The 16,621-nt window shown below is 37.5% G+C and overlaps 1 protein-coding gene across 1 annotated transcript; it reads left to right on the plus strand.

Moving 5' to 3' along the window:
* Positions 1–508: 508 nt before the first annotated feature.
* On the plus strand, positions 509–15,269 carry ERCC5 (ERCC excision repair 5, endonuclease). The gene is made up of 15 exons (XM_058825303.1): positions 509–659; positions 1,271–1,440; positions 1,940–2,055; positions 2,167–2,259; positions 3,059–3,119; positions 4,027–4,170; positions 5,009–5,216; positions 5,477–6,622; positions 6,992–7,224; positions 7,581–7,700; positions 9,260–9,473; positions 11,256–11,400; positions 12,219–12,419; positions 13,263–13,347; positions 14,638–15,269. The coding sequence occupies exons 1-15, from the start codon at positions 572–574 to the stop codon at positions 15,190–15,192; spliced, it is 3,579 nt and encodes a 1,192-aa protein (XP_058681286.1). The 5' UTR covers positions 509–571; the 3' UTR covers positions 15,193–15,269.
* Positions 15,270–16,621: the final 1,352 nt, after the last annotated feature.

Here is a 16,621-nt window from a genome sequence, read left to right on the forward strand (position 1 = left end):
TGACAGATTGGACTCGATGATCTCAGAGCTCTTTTCCAATATAATTAATTCTGTTATTCTCTACTGTTAGGTACTAGGCTCTCCTTCAGGCAGCCAGGGAGCCCACCGGCCTCAGGAACCGCCGCTGGAGAAGACCGCGGTGTGCGGGGCGGGCTGTGGGCGGCCGCTGCCGGGCCGGGCCTGCGCCGGCTCCGCCCCGCGCGCGGCGACTCCCGGCGGCCCCGGGGCTGCGCCGGGCGGGGCCTGCGCTCAGGGCGCGGGGAGGCCGCGGGTGCCGGGGCCTGCGTCCCTCCCTGCCGGCTCCCTTCGTTCCGCATCCCTTCGGCGTCCCTCCCTGCCGCGTCCCTGCGCCGGGATCCGCTCCCCGCCGCAGGTCAGGGATCGCGACCCCCGCCTGTCCCTGTCCATGTCCCTTCTCCTGTCCCTGCCGCTGTTCCTGGCTAACCCGGGCCGAGCGGCTGCCTCGTTCTTTCCGTTTGATTTAATAAAGCAGTCGCAGGCCGCGCAATCTTTGGGTTATTCCTTCCTTTGTGCCTCAGAGTTTTTCTCTCAAAGCAGCTAAGGAAGGACTATGGGAGTTCAAGGACTTTGGAAGCTGCTTGAGTGCACCGGGAGACCCATAAACCCAGAAACGCTGGAAGGGAAAATTCTTGCTGTTGGTATCCTTTAAAAGTGAAGCTGGGGAACCGAAGTTGCAAGGGAGATTGGTTTAACTATTCTCCTTATTTATAAGAGTTGTTATTATTGTTATTATTACATTTAAATTGCCTACATTTTGGTAAGTGGAATTTTTGCTTTACAGTATGTACTAAGCCCTTTTACTTTCATCTTTTTAAAAATAGACTTTTTTTAGTAGGTTCCTTATACAAGTGTTGGACTATAGAATTTTGCACTTTTTTTATAAATGTGCTGTTTTTAGTAGGACTGCAAGATGAAGAAGATTTATGCTTATGCATCAGCTTTCCCATCCTGTATACTTGGTTAAATGCTGGAAAGATGTGGAAGGAAGCTACTTGTCATTTACCTGTAAAAATAACTAGGGAGGTATTTGCTGCGCTTTTGCTTCCACTCTGCTTTTTGTGCAGGGCAATAGGGATGATAGTTTATTCCTCTTCCAAGTTCGTAGCTATTTGGATATTCTTGGTTTTGACAAGACAAGCTTGGAGCCGTGGGCAAAAGCCATTCAGTCAAATCCGTGCACTTTATAGGAACTCCCAAAGTGGTATATGTGTAAAAGAGAACATTTTTTTCCTCTCAAGGGTTCTTTAAGATATCAGTATTTGGTTGAACCAAGCAATCAAGGGAGCCCGTGGTGGCATTTCTGTACGGAATGCTCACCTGCTCACTCTGTTTCATCGACTCTGCAAGTTACTGTTTTTCCGGATTCGACCTGTCTTTGTTTTTGATGGAGAGGCACCTCTTCTGAAGAGACAAACCTTGGTAAGTACCTTTGTGAGTTACTGCAATGTAAAAGAGGCTCTGTGTCTGCTGCTGATAAGTAGCCATTTTCAGTTTCCTTCCTGTTGTTCTGTTTGTTTCTGAGCTGTGGGGATTGAAGTCCACTGCTCTTTGGGTGTCCTTTGCAGTCCCAGCCTGGGTTAGCTTTTGGAGCATGCAGCAGCTCTTCAATCTAGGCAGATTTGATTTGCATGGGAGCCAGGTTGTAGAGACGTGGATGATGGTACAAGCCTGGCTTTTGCTTCAGAGTGAACCTGAATACAGCTCTGCAGGCATTTGTAGCCAGAAGATGAAAGCTGCTCCTGAGTCCCACAGGGGAAATGGACTTGGATTTAGAGGCTGTGATGGCTCTCTTCCCCTTGGTGTAGAATGAGTTAGGAGTAGCTCTTAGGCCCAGCACACAGAATTTTAACAGGAGTTCACTGGATGTGCATCATCAGCATCCAGCAAAATCTTGTTGGTGTTAATCTTATTTTCATAGGCTAAGCGAAGACAAAGAAAGGAAATTGCCATCAATGATTCCAGGAAAACTACAGAGAAACTCTTGAAAACACTTTTGAAGAGACACGTTATCAAAACTGCTATTACAGGCAAAAGGCAAGAATAAAAATTATTTTTCCCTTGTTTATAAGTGTAATTCATATATATTATAGTAACTCTTTCTGAAGCTGTTAATTGCTGTTCTATTTTTTCTTTTTTTCCCCTAAGCAATGAAGCTTTGCCCAGTATTTCGCAAGTTCGAAGAGAAGGTATTGATGATATGTATGTATTGCCTACTTTAGAGGATGAAGAGAAGAATAGGTAGGTAGAATTAAGAAAAATAGCTTAAATGTTTTTTAATAAACTTGGGTAAAAGTATAAACCATGTTTTTTATGCTGATTTAAGACCTTTGACCTGTGAGACACTGTAATATATATATATATATATATAAAGTATATTTCTCTAATTTATATTTTATTTCAATTTTTTTTGGATATAGAAGCCTCCTAGTTATTTATGGGAAAGTAACAGAGGAAGCTTTCAGCCCACAGATTAAATTTCTACCCTGGATTCATGTATGAGGTTGAAAGTTCTGTCTCAGTCTCTATGGCCATGTCCATACAACTAAATGGGACTGATTGTTCAAGGTTGGGTGTGGCAGCTTGATTCTGTTTTGTGTTGACATGTTCAGCAGAAGCTGGCTTTGTCTGTACTTGTCACACCTGTGGCATCTTCTTAAATAACACTGAGAATGTGAAGCTGCCCTGTAGGTTGTTTTTTGCACATCTGTACTTTGATATACTTCAAATGCTGACCAAGTAAGAATTGTGTCATGATCTAAACAGCAGCAGTTGTTTCCATCTAGTTTTAACTGACATGTTTGCCTTCTTACTTTCTGCTCAGATCTTTATGACCTGTGTGTGTATTTATATGTATATGAATATGTATGTAAATATATATATAAATATATATGTAAATATATATGTTTGTGTGTGTGTTTGATACTGCAAATTTTTGTTCTTGACCAGTGAAGGCATGACTAATGTCTTTTTGCTTAAAATAGAAACTCTGTTTTCCTTTTCTAAATATCTACACATTTGTTTTCTCTGTGATTTTTAGCTCAGAGGAGGAGGAAGAAAAAGAATGGCAAATGAGAATGAGCCAAAAACAGATGTTGCAAGTAAGTGCAACATACTTGCCTTGTTACTGTGAACAATCCTCTTATTTGTGTGCTGTGCTTGAAAGACGAGCAAAAAGCTTTTGAAATCCAATTATTTGGAGATACAGGTCTTATTATAGCATTACTTATAAGAAAGCAGGTTAATTTTCAATACTCTAAGAATTCATATTAATGAGGAAATATAAATGTGATTTCCCCACTAGAATACAGCAGAACAGAAAATTCTTGTGATAGCCTTTCTTTAACTTTTTACTACTTCCTTTGGAAGTATGGAGAAGACATTGTTTTTTGTAACAATGCAGGAGAAATGCATGCATTTGTGCACGTGTATGTACATAAATAAGAGCAGATTTAACAGAATTCCTGTGCTTCTCCAAATGTGAACTGAAGTTGAAGCACTGAAGTCCTTGTGTTTTCACTGATAAATTCTGCGTTTGCTTCTGATGTGTTGATTTGATTGAAAGAGGACAAGAGAAATACATAACCTAAGAAGAAAACATAATAAATAATAAAATTATCTCTGCTTTCACCAATAGGAAAAAAAAAAAAAGAAACACTCTTGAAAAGAATGTTTATCTTTGAAGTAGTTCTCATTCAGAAGGAGAACCTCTTTAGAAGGAGTAGTTGAGGCTATGTGACCTGGTTCTGTGTTTTATACTAAGTATCTTTTTGTAAAAAGAATAAAACCAAGTTTGTCTGTATAGTATACATCAATAAGGAGGTACTTAGTGTTATTTTATTACATAGTAGTTACATTTTTTTATATTTTCTTCACTATGTGGGGAAGTAGCAACAAAGTTCTTGAGGGGTTGGGTTTTTTTTTTTGCTTGGAATGATGCTCTAAATATTTTATTATTTTTGTTATGCTGTAATATAAAATACGTATTCTGGTTTTCCATTTTTATAGGAACAGTTATGTGAAAATCCTTATTCTATAGATATTGAATCAGAAGATTTCCACAAGCTGCCTCCAGAAATAAAGCATGAGATCTTGACTGATATTAAAGAACTTACAAAGCGAAGAAGAACGTTATTTGAAGCAATGCCAGAGGTAATATTTAAAATAACTTTCAAGGCATTGGAATGGAGCTGTTGCCATTAATGCAAATGAAGAAAGAGTACTACATCTGGAAAGCTTTACACCCTGGACTGTTTAATAAAACATGTTAACATGAGGAGAAAAAAAATCCAATGAGATAATGACTCTTAACAGCCTTATCTCTTGATTTCCACTAAAATTAGCAGAGCTAATTCAGTTTGGTAAAAATGTTAAATGTTGTGCTGTGTTTTGTGCTTCATCAGCATTATGCTGAAGACTGCATAACATACTACTGGTGTGGATGAGGCAGGCAGGATGAAAACAGCTGGGATTCCAAACCCTGAGGTTGTTAGAGAAGCTGGCAGCTGGGAAAAGGCTTTTGTAACTTAGGCAGATGTCTTGAAGCTGATCAGGCACGAGAATATGGGGAATCCTATAGTGCCCCTTCTACAGTGAGGTTTTGAAAGTGCAATATACATAAGATCAAATGATGGCTTGTGTCCAAGTGTAAGCTAAGAACCATCATTTTAAAATGATCCACATATGGATTATCTTTTAATTGCTTTTTTTTAAGATGGGGATGAGCTCTGATAGCCAAAATTGAGATGTTATGTTCTCCAGCACTCAGAACTACTGGTACTTTTCAGAGTTGTTGTGTGTTGCCAGGACAGTATTGCTGTTGCTTGTGAGTGCAGCAACCAGTGAAAGACAGATGTTAGCTGCTTAAAGGAACTTTTGAAAGAATTCCCACACTTCCAGAATGTGGGAAATGAATTTGCTTTAAAAGGGGTGTTTTATTTCAATTGATTTGTTTGTTTGTTTGTTTTTGTTTTGTTTTGTTTTTTTTGAGGACTCCAATGACTTTTCCCAGTACCAGCTTAGGGGTTTGCTTAAAAAAAGCAACCTCAATCGGTGCATAGAAAATGTACAAAAAGAAATGAATCAACAGCACTCGGGTGAAATCCAAACACAATATGAAAATGAAGGTGGTTTTGTGAAAGAAGTGGAATCAAGGAGGGTGGTCTCTGAAGAGACTTCTCACTATATTCTGATAAAGGGTATGTTGGGTCTTAATTTTGTAAAACCTGTTGTTTGGAGTGTGCACACTTGAAACTGGCAGGTTTAAGACAAACCTGAAGATTGTTTATAGGTGCACCTAGCCAGTACTTTGTATGAAATGTACATTACTGTTATACATCATTAATTGTGATATGTAAACCTGTAGAAAAGCAGTTTAATAACCTATATAATGATGTTCATTATGTAAAATGGAATGTTTTTATAAAGCAGTATTTTTCCACACAAAACTTTCTTTCAGGTATTCAAGCAAAAGAGGCTATGAATAGAGACTTGGAAACTACTGCAGGACCTTCATCAAAAATTCATGAGTTGCCTAAATTAAATAAAATCAATGAATCACCTGCTAATGCAAAGCTGTCTGCATCTGACAAGAAGCAGACAGAGGAAGGTGACAGTGTGGTGGCAGCACCCCCCTCTCCTCGGACTTTGCTTGCTATCCAGGCAGCCATGGTGGAAAGCAGCTCAGAAGAAGAACTGGACTCTGGACAATTGAACGTGGGCCAATTTGTGTCAGAGGAAGGCAGCGTGTCTCCAAGAACACTGCGGGCAATTCAGCAAGCTCTGAGTGAAGATGATAAAGGGGAGGAAGTTGTTAATGCTACAACTGGTGGAGTGCTATCAGAAAGACCAGAAGGGAAGGATTTTCTGCTTTGTAGCTCAGATGAGGAAGAGCAGATTTCTAAAGTTGAGGGAAAAAACATTCCTACAGCTACAATTCATTCGTCAATCCAAGTGAATATGCAAGATGCTAAATTTAAACAGAAGAGTCAGGAGTTGGAAAAAAGTGATATTACACCCAAAGACACTGGTCTATTCAGAGATGAAAATTATTCTGCTATTGAAAATACTAGAAAAGGCAAAGAAGATATACACAAAGAAGAAAATAATTCGGAAAAGCATATTGCACCCAAGGACACCAGTATATCCATAGCTGAAACTTCTATTGACGATACTATAAAGGACACAGAAGATGTAGACAAGAAAGAAAATGGTTCCAAAAATCATATTTCACCAAATGATACCATTATATCCAGAGCTGAAAATTATTCTTATATTAACAATACTAGAAAAGATAAAGAAGACTTGGACAAAGAAAAAAATGGTTCCAAAATGGACTTAAAGTCTCTGGGAGAGAAGGATATGAATTTGTGTTTGCAGAAGCCAAGCTGTTCCCCTGAGCAAACCAGTATAGATGCTTTGATTCATACCGAAACAACAGACCTATCTAAAAATGAGAAAAACTTGAAAATTTCTGAAAATACACAGGCAGTAATTTCACAAACAGAGGAGGATGTATCTGAGGATGTTAGACTTTTTCTAGAAGCAAGAGATCCTGAGGTGGAAAGAGAAGGGATATCACAGTCTGAAGACAGTGATTCTGATGGTATGTGCTTTTTGATTGTGTAAAAGGATAAGAAAACAGGACAATATTGTGTCTGTAGTCAGTTGAAGGTAACCTATTCTCTCAGTAAGAAATGCTTAAAAATGCATCCCTTCCGACATATATAGGAGGCAGGAAGAAAACCTGAGCTGTGTTTTTTCCACCTGGTGTCACATTTTACCATTGAAACCTGAGTATAGAATATGGAGAGTCAGGAAAGCATGTTGTGTATATTGAATTTAATTGGTGTATTAACCAGTCAGCCACTTGGTTTATGTAATTTCACAATTGTTATATTTATTTGCTGCATATAGAAAAAAAAGTCACTGCCCAAGTTAAAAACATGTACCAGTCTCTGTTTTCCTTTGATAGGAAGCTTTATTGAAGTGGATGCTGAGGTCAGTAATGAGGCTGAGTCTCCTACTAAATATGATGAAAAAGTGGGTGATGAGCCACCACTTGCAGAAGTGGAGACAGGCAGACCTGATGCTTTCACAGTGGACTTGCAGAAGGAGTCTGATGAGGTGCAGTTGGGAAACACTCAGAATGCTGAAGGAGAAGCTGATGGTAAAGGTGCAGTGGATGAGTGGCAAGACATCAGTTTGGTAACTCATCGTTTCTTGTTTTGAACTTGTAATGGAGTCTCCAAATAGTTGTTAATGAAAACTGTTAAGCAGCTGCTGATTGTATCGTTACTTTCCCACATGTATGGGAGCTGATGTTTCTTTAAAAGTGGTTAATTTATAATCTCCCTAAAACTAAAGGAAGACTTCAAGGTAAATTGATGACTAGACCATCTCTGGGCTTACAATTTGCTGCATTAGAGAAGCTGTAACAACTTCCTAGAGTGAATTAATGGAATAGGTCCTACTAGAATAATTGTAGTTGGAGACTTTGTGCTTTACTTTCCTGGGTTCACCTGAATTGTTGAAATAATAAAAATCTTGGTTTATATTTTCAGGAAGAATTAGAAGAATTAGAAAAGAACCTTTCTGCTGAGCAGAATACACTTCAGTCTCAAAAACAGCAGCAGGAGCGTGTTGCTGCTTCTGTAACAGGACAGATGTTCTTGGAAAGCCAGGTAGTATTTGTGGAGTCATTTTGATATGTTTCCTTTCTCCATCCCAGTAATTTACTCAAAAGCTATTAGTAATTTTGCTTAGTTATAGGTCATCTTTTTTCCCTCTTAGGAGGTTGTTTTCTTCAGTTTGCTTGTTTTAAAATATTGAAAGTTTTGAGGTAGTCTTGAATTCCTGCTATTTTATGTAAGTCTAATTACATTATAAAATAATAGTATAGTTATGGATAAATCAGTATATCTTTTAAGCACCGACTTTTAAAAGCTGAGCAAGTTTGATCTTGGCCTCTTTTTGTGAAAGGTGCAAAATGAACAAAAAATATTAGGAAGCTATGTTCATTCAGCAGCAAAGAATTTGTGCAGTCTATGTGTTAGGTAAACTGATTTCCCCTAGGGATTAAAAGGTTAAAAAATGACAAGAAGTCTGTATAGTTTATGCCCTGAGTAAGCAATTTGAAGGAATCTCACCAGTAACGCCTGAATAACCTGATACTTCTGTGTCAGTGTTTCAAGGTTTGGGTTATACAAAGTGTTTGGGTTAGCAAACCCATAATACAGTAGACTAGTGATAGTATCTGTAATGTAATAAACTTATGCTAACAAATTAATTCTGAGAAATATGTAAATGCTTGCATTTTTTTCTTAATGGAACAGTTTTAGTAGTTTTAAAACTACTACTATATTTCATCTGGATTAAATATTTGCACATACTTGTTTCTTCTGGTGATTTTTTTAAGGGCAGTAGATTGCTTTTGTAGTATTATATGCCATGTAGTCATATGCTATTATAGTTTTATTATATTATATACTATATACTATTATACTACAACTATTATAGTTGTTAGTCTTTTGATCTTGTGCTTTTATTCTTAAATACAGTAAAAATTTAAAGTCTTGAGGCTGATTGTGTCAAGCCTCAAAAGCCATCTGAGTGAAGAACATAATCCAGACCTGTGTACCTAACACAAGCCTGTAAACCTAGTGTGTCTGGGGTATTTAACTGAGGTTGTGTAATGTATCCCATAAAAGCAAAAATACATCAAAATAGAGGCATATCAAAATACTATCCAAGGAATGATTAGGCTTCCCACTGTTTCTTGCTTGATATGAATGTTTCTCATACACTTTCATAATACTTTCTTAGATGAAGTGATGACCAAATATTTTTTAAATTTTTATTTAAATTTTATTTTAATTTTTTATATTAACCTGCATCTTTCTTTCATGAAGCCCACATAATTGTAATGCATGGAGTTTTCTCCTTGCTGTGCAAAACAATACTTAAGTATGCTTCTGTAATTAAGATGGCAGGTTCTCAAACTGTGTGGTAAAAGTGTGCTCAAATAGTGCTTGATTTCCATGGCACTGTCTGCCTGAGAGGAGTTGAGTGGGGATTCCCCCTTGACTTAACTGAGCTTGACAGTTTTTACCATAAGTTTGAGGTTTGTTGTCAAATATTAAATAACTCCCAAGTGTGAATCTAGCATTTCTGAGTCAAGCAGAAGTGTATTAGCAGTTAACCCTTTAGATGAATTTATAACTGTTTTCTTTCCATCCTCCAGGAGCTCCTCCGTCTGTTTGGCATTCCATACATCGAGGCTCCGATGGAGGCTGAGGCACAGTGTGCCATACTGGACCTTACTGATCAGACCTCTGGCACAATCACTGATGACAGTGATGTTTGGTTGTTTGGTGGAAGGCATGTTTATAAAAATTTCTTCAGTCAGAACAAATATGTAGAATATTATCAGTACGTTGATTTTCAGAATGAGCTAGGTAAGCCTCAGGCATTGATTTGTTAAACACAGTCTTTAATAAGATGACTCTGTCTCTTTGTATTTTCTACGGAATTTTGTGTCTTTTAATCAATATCAGTTCTTTGGAGAGTCTCTAAAGCCATTTAGTTAGGTTGCAGTTTTACTGCCAGATGAACACCCCCGAATCTGCAGACCACCTGCATGTGATATACTGAGTTAGTATAATGATCACCAAGGCTGGAGATATGAACTATGATAACAGTTTCTGGGTAAATTTTAGTGTGAATTTACTGATGTGGTGGGAAAATGATATTCTGATGTCATCAGATTTTTAGTCTTCTGGAAATAAAATTTCGTTTTGGACATACTGAGATGTAGGAATTAAAAGTGGATCTGGAATATGAGTTTTTTGATAAATGTTTTACATTTATCATATAGTTGACACTGAAAGATTGTTTTCTTCTGCTTTTGAGCTAGTCTAATCAATTGTTGCCAATTTTGTTGAACTACTAAGCTTCAGTGTCACATAAAGTATTAGGTAAAATACGAAGCAATTAAAACTTGTTATTATGTCTTGAGCAGAACTCTTTTAAAATCAGTTTTGACATTTTCAATTTGAGAGGCTACAGACTTTGAAATACTAGCATGTAAAATTTCATAATATTTTTATGTGATGAAAAATGTAACTTTAGTTTCTTCCAGCAAATTGAATGAAATAATTTTGCCCTACTTAAGTATGCTACTGTGTCTTAATTGGAAAGGATTGCTGTAAAAGCTTGTCTGTCATTTTTAAATGGTTTTAATGTCAAATATTTATTTATTGAGAAAAAATAGTCATCATCAGTCTTTGTCACATTCCTCTGCAGTCTTGTGCTTCTTGTTTCCCATGCATTGCAGAAATTCTTGTCTGGATGGCTGATGGGTTTCGTGACTAGCATGATGATAGTCTTGCTTTGTGTGTTTATCCCTTCTTTTCTACATGGAATTTTTTAAAATTTTTTTTCAAATCCAAATTCTTGAAGGTGGTCACTGAAAATCAGTCTGGTTGCCTCAGACCTTATAGTCTATCAAATAGAAGTGGTCAGCTGAGCTCTTCCTTCTTTCTGGCTGTTTCATGGGCTCTTTGATCTACTTAGTAACTGTACCAGCACAGAGCAAAAAACTCACAGTTGAGGAACACTTCTAGGAAGCAGAGACATTGGTATTATGGACTAGAATTCAAACAGAATGTTTTTATTTGATTCTGGCATTACTTAATTCAGGTCAGCATTCGATGAGACTAGAACAGTAACTGGATGTAATAAATGTAAAAAAATCCATCTTGTAAAAACCCTAAATTTTAAAATTACAGAATCACAGAATTATTTAGGTTGGAAAAGACCTCTGAGATCACCAAGCCAAATGTTTTTCTGATCACCACCTTGTCAACTAGACCATGGCATTGAGTAACACATCCAGTTGTTTCTTGAACACTTCCAGGGATGGTGACTGCACCACCTCACTGCACAGTCCATTCTAATGTTTAACAATCATTTCCATGAAAAAAATTCCTCCTGATGTCCAATGTAACATTTTCATTTGGGCAAGATATATTTGCCAAATTAGCACAATTATTAGTGGTTGAGCTAGCACAGGAGTATATTGATACTGCTCCAGAATATAACTTAGCAAATTGTGCTGTTGAATTAAATATAATTTTATGGAGTTAATGCCTTTGTGTTCCTTTCAGTTTTTGCCTTTCTGATAATACTTTTTATTTTGTAAGATAATTAATACTGAATCTATACACTTTCTTTTTCAGGGTTGGATAGAAACAAGCTAATTAATTTGGCATACTTGCTTGGAAGTGACTACACTGAGGGCATCCCAAATGTTGGCTTTGTAACAGCGATGGAGATTTTAAATGAATTTCCTGGGCATGGCTTGGAACCTCTCTTAAAATTCGCGTATGCTTCATTATGATTTGCTTTTTTGGATCTTCATATTGTGATTATTAGTAAATACACTTTTCTGATGCTTAAACATGCAGCAAAATATATGACCATCATTGATTAACGGGACCATCATTAATGGGACTAAGTAGGCTGTAAAACATGACTCCGTTATATCACTATTTGGAATCACAGGTAGACAAGGTGATATAGCAATCACAGAGAGACAAAGACAGCAGAACAGCTGTAGAATTGTGCATCTGCCTCAGAGTTTATTGGAGAGCTGGATCCATAGTGGAAGCAGAGGTTCATTCTCCCTGGTTTGGTGGGAGGTTGCTGTGTCTTGCTCATAGAGAAAGGGAACTTGACTGAGGAATGAATGACCTGGAAGGAGACAGGCAGGTAGGCTGTGGGCAAGAACAATATTTGAAGAGGGCTAAGGCAGCTGTATTGGCAATAGTAAGGATGGTTAGAAGTCTTTTTTTTTTCCTTTCTTTCCCTTGCATACCTAAAAACCTCTAAAATGATCATTGTGTGTGGAACATCCTCTGCAAGTGAGGCTAAAGTTGGAGCCTTCTGGTTAGCTGTTTATGGGGAATCCAGGTGATATTTGCTACTTTGGCTTACAATAGCTGCATTTAATGCGTATGTTTTGTCTTTTCTGCTTTTAAGATTTTTTTGTCCCTTTTGCCATCTTTCATTTGGGCACTTTCTACATCATCTTTTGTAGTAATTGAAGTAGGGAGACTAAGGCTATTGAAATTAGCAGGGTGGCTCTTGATACTTCAGATTTTATTTTATGAGTCAGATTAATAATTTTCTCTGTTTTTCAGTGAATGGTGGAATGAGGCTCAGAAGAATAAGAAAGTGATGCCTAATCCACATGACACCAAAGTCAAGAAAAAACTGCGGGAGTTACAGCTTTATTCAGGTTTCCCAAATCCAGCAGTGGCAGAAGCATACCTGAAGCCTGTGGTGGATGAGTCAAGGGGTTCATTCACCTGGGGAAAGCCTGATGTAGAGCAGATCAGAGAATATCCTTTTACTTGTTGGGTGAAAGTACTCAAAGTTCATAAGGAGTCAGTAACGGAGTGTCAAGTTTTTAACATCTCTTTGTTGCAAGGGGCCCCAAGCCCTATCTGCATGTGCTCCCCTAAAATGATGGCAGCTCTGGAATAGAAGGGAATGCAGCCATGCATGTGTGGCAGTCAGGGTTGCTTGCCCTGCTGAGAGTGGGTTTAGCATGCAAAGACAATCTTGTAGCTGAACTGACTAGTTTGTTGTTATATTATATTTCTATAACTGTTATATTTCTGTAACTGTCCTGTGCCTATTTCTCCTCTTGAAGTCTCTGTATGTTTGCCTTTTTTCACAAATAAGTCTTGAAGTCTTGACAGAAATGGTGTTTTGCTCAGCACTTTATCCCTTGTTATTCCCTGCATTTCTTCCAATAATGTTTAATTTTTGCTTCAGTTGCAGTCTGAGCTGTAGCAAACTATTGAAAAGTAGATGGCAAAAAATGCAGAGCTAATAGTGTTTTAAACAGTAAATGAAACTTCCAGTAGGTACAAGTGTAAAAATAAGGTTTATTTATAGGCATTTTGTGTTATGGCAATACCATTTAGCCAAAATGAGTTCTGTCTTCACTGAGACAGACTTTTGAAAATGTTGATGTATTAGAAAAAAAATTCTGCAACTAATGGAGATACAGCAGTGTGATTGTGATGTGTTGTCTTAATCAAGAATCTTTTGTAGTAGAAAAAGCTTTGAAGTAGAGCAGCTTTCCTCCAGACATTGTTTACTTCAGGAATTTTCATTTTACGTGTTTACAAAATACCAATAGAAGCCATTTTGAAAAGTTCCTTAACTCTCTGCACATTCTGCAAGGACCACTTTGGCTGGACTAGGACAAAGATAGATGGAATCCTTTTGCCTGTGATGAAACAACTGAACTTGCAGCAGGTGAAAATCTACCTATAGTTTAAGAGTATCTGGAAAATTGTGAGAGAAGCATTTTAAAAAGGCTTTGAAGTAAAATAATCTTTTCAGAAGCTGGGCTTTGGTTTTTAATATTTTTATGTATTTATTTTTTTTAAAGTCACTAAGCTTGCTTCTCTAGACTTGATTTCTGTATGATTTGAGTGTGCTGTGAGGGACTCTGCATAATTTCAGACATTGGTTTCAAGTTTCCTTACCTATCAAGCACCCATCTCAAGTCCAGGCTGCCGTTTTTTGTGGACACAGTCAAGCTACAGGTACCTCAAGCAACTTCAGTACTTCTAGGAGACAGTGTTCCATAAGCACTTTATAAAGTGTATATAGAAGTGCCCCTGAGATTTTGGTGGAGTGATGCTATACACATCCTTTGAGGAAGAGTGCAGACTGAACTGTTGAGCAAATGCCCATTAGTAATAGTACTCTAATTTCCAAGTAAATGTTCTGTCAGCTTTATTAACACTTGAAAGTGAATGGTGATGCCCACTGTTGTAGCTGTCGAAGTAGGTTGTAAAATTGATCCCCAATGTCTTTTTTCCTTTTGCCATACACAAGATAGATACATTGTCTAAACCAGTCTTCTAGGTTCTCTGTGTCACTGAGTGGAGTGAAAGCCCTGTAGTTACATATATATACTTTCAGGTTGACTGGAATATCCTTTGGAAGAGTCTGTCTCTCTTAGGCAATGTTAGGGAAAAAGTAGAGGACTGGCTTAGCCTATACAAAAAGCCTAGCTGTGGTTGAATAGCACAAATCCACACTGTGTGAGGACTACTAGTTCTGCTCTTCAATCTTTATACTGTAGCAGCATGTGGTGCAGTGAACCTGAGTGAAACACCTGCATGTTCTTGCACTTGGAGGCAGAAATGCAAAGTGCACTTACAGCATTTACTTAGTAAACATTCTGCTTTCACAGCTGGAAGCTAAGGATGTGTTTGTAAGGACATACTTGAGAGCACTACAGAGATTCTCTGTATTAGGCTTGACAGTAGGAACATATGTCTAATCACCAGCAGTGCAATATTTATGAAGTCTTACTAGAGTTTGCTAATTATTAATTTCTGTAAAGGTTCTTGTTGCCTAATTTATTATAAAGTATGGATATTATTACTGTAATGATGTGTCTTATTCACATCTGTGTGCATGTGTATTAATTTAATGACTTCTTTGTCCTGCTTTAGTTTAAGATACTTTATAATATAGCTAACTGAATTCCTACAAAAACATTCAACTGTGTTTCTGTTTTATTTTTGATAGACTCAGCTTCGAATTGATTCATTCTTCAGGCTAGAACAGCATGAAAAACAAGCTATTAAAAGCCAGAGACTGCGCAGAGCTGTGACTTGTCTGAAGAGAAAGGAACAGGAGGAAGCAGACAATGAAATTCAGGAGGCCACTGCTGTCATGGAGATGGAACTTAAACAGCCTGGGAAAAGGAAAGGGAAAGGTGCCACAGGCGGTGCAAATGAAGCTGCAGCAACAAAAGTACAGAGGGGAAAGAGAAGAAAACAGTCAGATTCCAGAAAAGAATTTTTATATGGAGGCGGTTTTGTTGGAAATTTGCATCTTTCAGAAACTTCTAGTGACTCCTCAGTGGAGGAATCCCAAGGCAAAGATTTAGGCAGGAGCAAAAGGAGGAAGAATATGTCTGCAACAGAGACAGCAGACCATAAAGACAAAAAAGGGTGTAGTAGCTCAAGTGGTGAGGATGAAGGCATGGGAAATGTGGTCATGGTGACTGCCAAACCTGTGTTTGAAGGCAGAAAAAAGAAATCACGGAGCAAGAGAGGAATAAGAAAGAAAATGTCTTAAATAAAATAATTATTTAAAAAGACTGATTTTCCTGATTTGAGCTTTGTAAATATTCTAATGAATTCTTTTTAAAATATAATAAATTATCCTTATTTGTACTGCACTTTGTCACGCATTTTCTGTCCAGAATTTAAATAGAAGTGATTCCAAACAAAAAAACTAATTTTAGCACACTTACTCGGAAGGACTTAGATTTTGCTTAATAGAAGTTTCCAGGCTTCAGATTTTAAAATTGAGCCAAAATATGTTGTCCATTTATTTGCATTCTAATTCAGTTGATAGAGCTGTTAAAACCAGTTACTTCCTTAACTTCAAATTTAAGTGAAATTCTGAAAATTTCTTGGGTTCTTCCTAGGTGTTGGAAGATGTAAAATAGATTCAATTTTTTGCTTTTCTTTTTCCCTAAGCCTGTCTTGAAAGTTTTATGCCCAAAGTAATAGTTTTTATTGAAGAGACATGATGCAAACCCTCCCTCAAAAAATCTCAAGGAAAAACATACAGTACGGTAAGTCCCTCTATAATCTGATGTGCAGTAATTGTTGATATTCTGAATGTAAAAGACATGTTCCATTTGGAGTTTGCTGTGTCCAAAGACAGTATTTGCAAAGGTGATGTTCAGAGGTATCTACTGGTTGCAGCACTCACATTGGATTAATTTGTGTGAGGTGATGTGAAGCTCAGACTTCTCACATGCCTCTCTTCTCTGAGTGTAAAATTTATTTCCAGCTCCTGGGTGTTAAGGAGCGAAAGCACAGAATTCTACCCGTCTTACTTCTGTTCTCATGTTACATTTTAGTCTTTGCTTTTTTGTGTCTGTATGTGTTCTCATTTGTTATTTGTACTGCATTTCTCATTATTTCATTATTTGACATCCGAGACTGTCTGTTAAAGTTTTGTATGAGACATTATCCTCCCCTAAATGGGTGAGGAGATGGGTGGGATTTGGCCCTTACAATTGCAGAGTCTAACTTCATGTACCGTTTATATGGGGCAAAAATCATCCCTTTTGATACCACTTTTAGAAAAGATTATAACATTTTAAGCAAATTCTCTGTCTGTCCAGCCAGTTTACAGCACTATTTTATAAATCACTCATTAGCTTTGCTGAATTTTACTTTAAAAATGTGTATCAGGTCGTGGTGAGTTTTTTATAAAAGTAGAAGAGTTCTCTTTAATTTCTTCTGCTAACTATGGTACAGAGACTCTCACTTCTCTGTAGGGCTTGTTTAGTGTTTTGGTACAATAATTTATTATTTTTTGGCAATGCCTAGAAAACCAAGTTGAGGTTGAAGTCTAATTTTTCTTAAAAATGTGTAAAGTGAGAGATGGCTCCTGTCCTGAATTGATTACAGTCTAAAAAAGAGAAGTCTTAGATACCTGTGTTTGGTCCCACGACAGTGTTTGTGATCTGTTGAGTGCATGGACATCT

This window comes from Ammospiza caudacuta, chromosome 2, assembly GCF_027887145.1.
Source record: "Ammospiza caudacuta isolate bAmmCau1 chromosome 2, bAmmCau1.pri, whole genome shotgun sequence".
Classification (NCBI taxonomy): Eukaryota; Metazoa; Chordata; class Aves; order Passeriformes; family Passerellidae; genus Ammospiza; species Ammospiza caudacuta.

Excerpts from the sequence above, each read along its gene's own strand:
- ERCC5 (XM_058825303.1), top strand. The coding sequence starts at position 572 with ATGGGAGTTCAAGGACTTTGGAAGCTGCTTGAGTGCACCGGGAGACCC. Across the intron at positions 3,120-4,026 it reads GCCAAAAACAGATGTTGCAA|GAACAGTTATGTGAAAATCC; the intron begins GTAAGTGCAACA and ends CCATTTTTATAG. Across the intron at positions 12,420-13,262 it reads GATGTAGAGCAGATCAGAGA|ATTCTGCAAGGACCACTTTG; the intron begins ATATCCTTTTAC and ends AACTCTCTGCAC.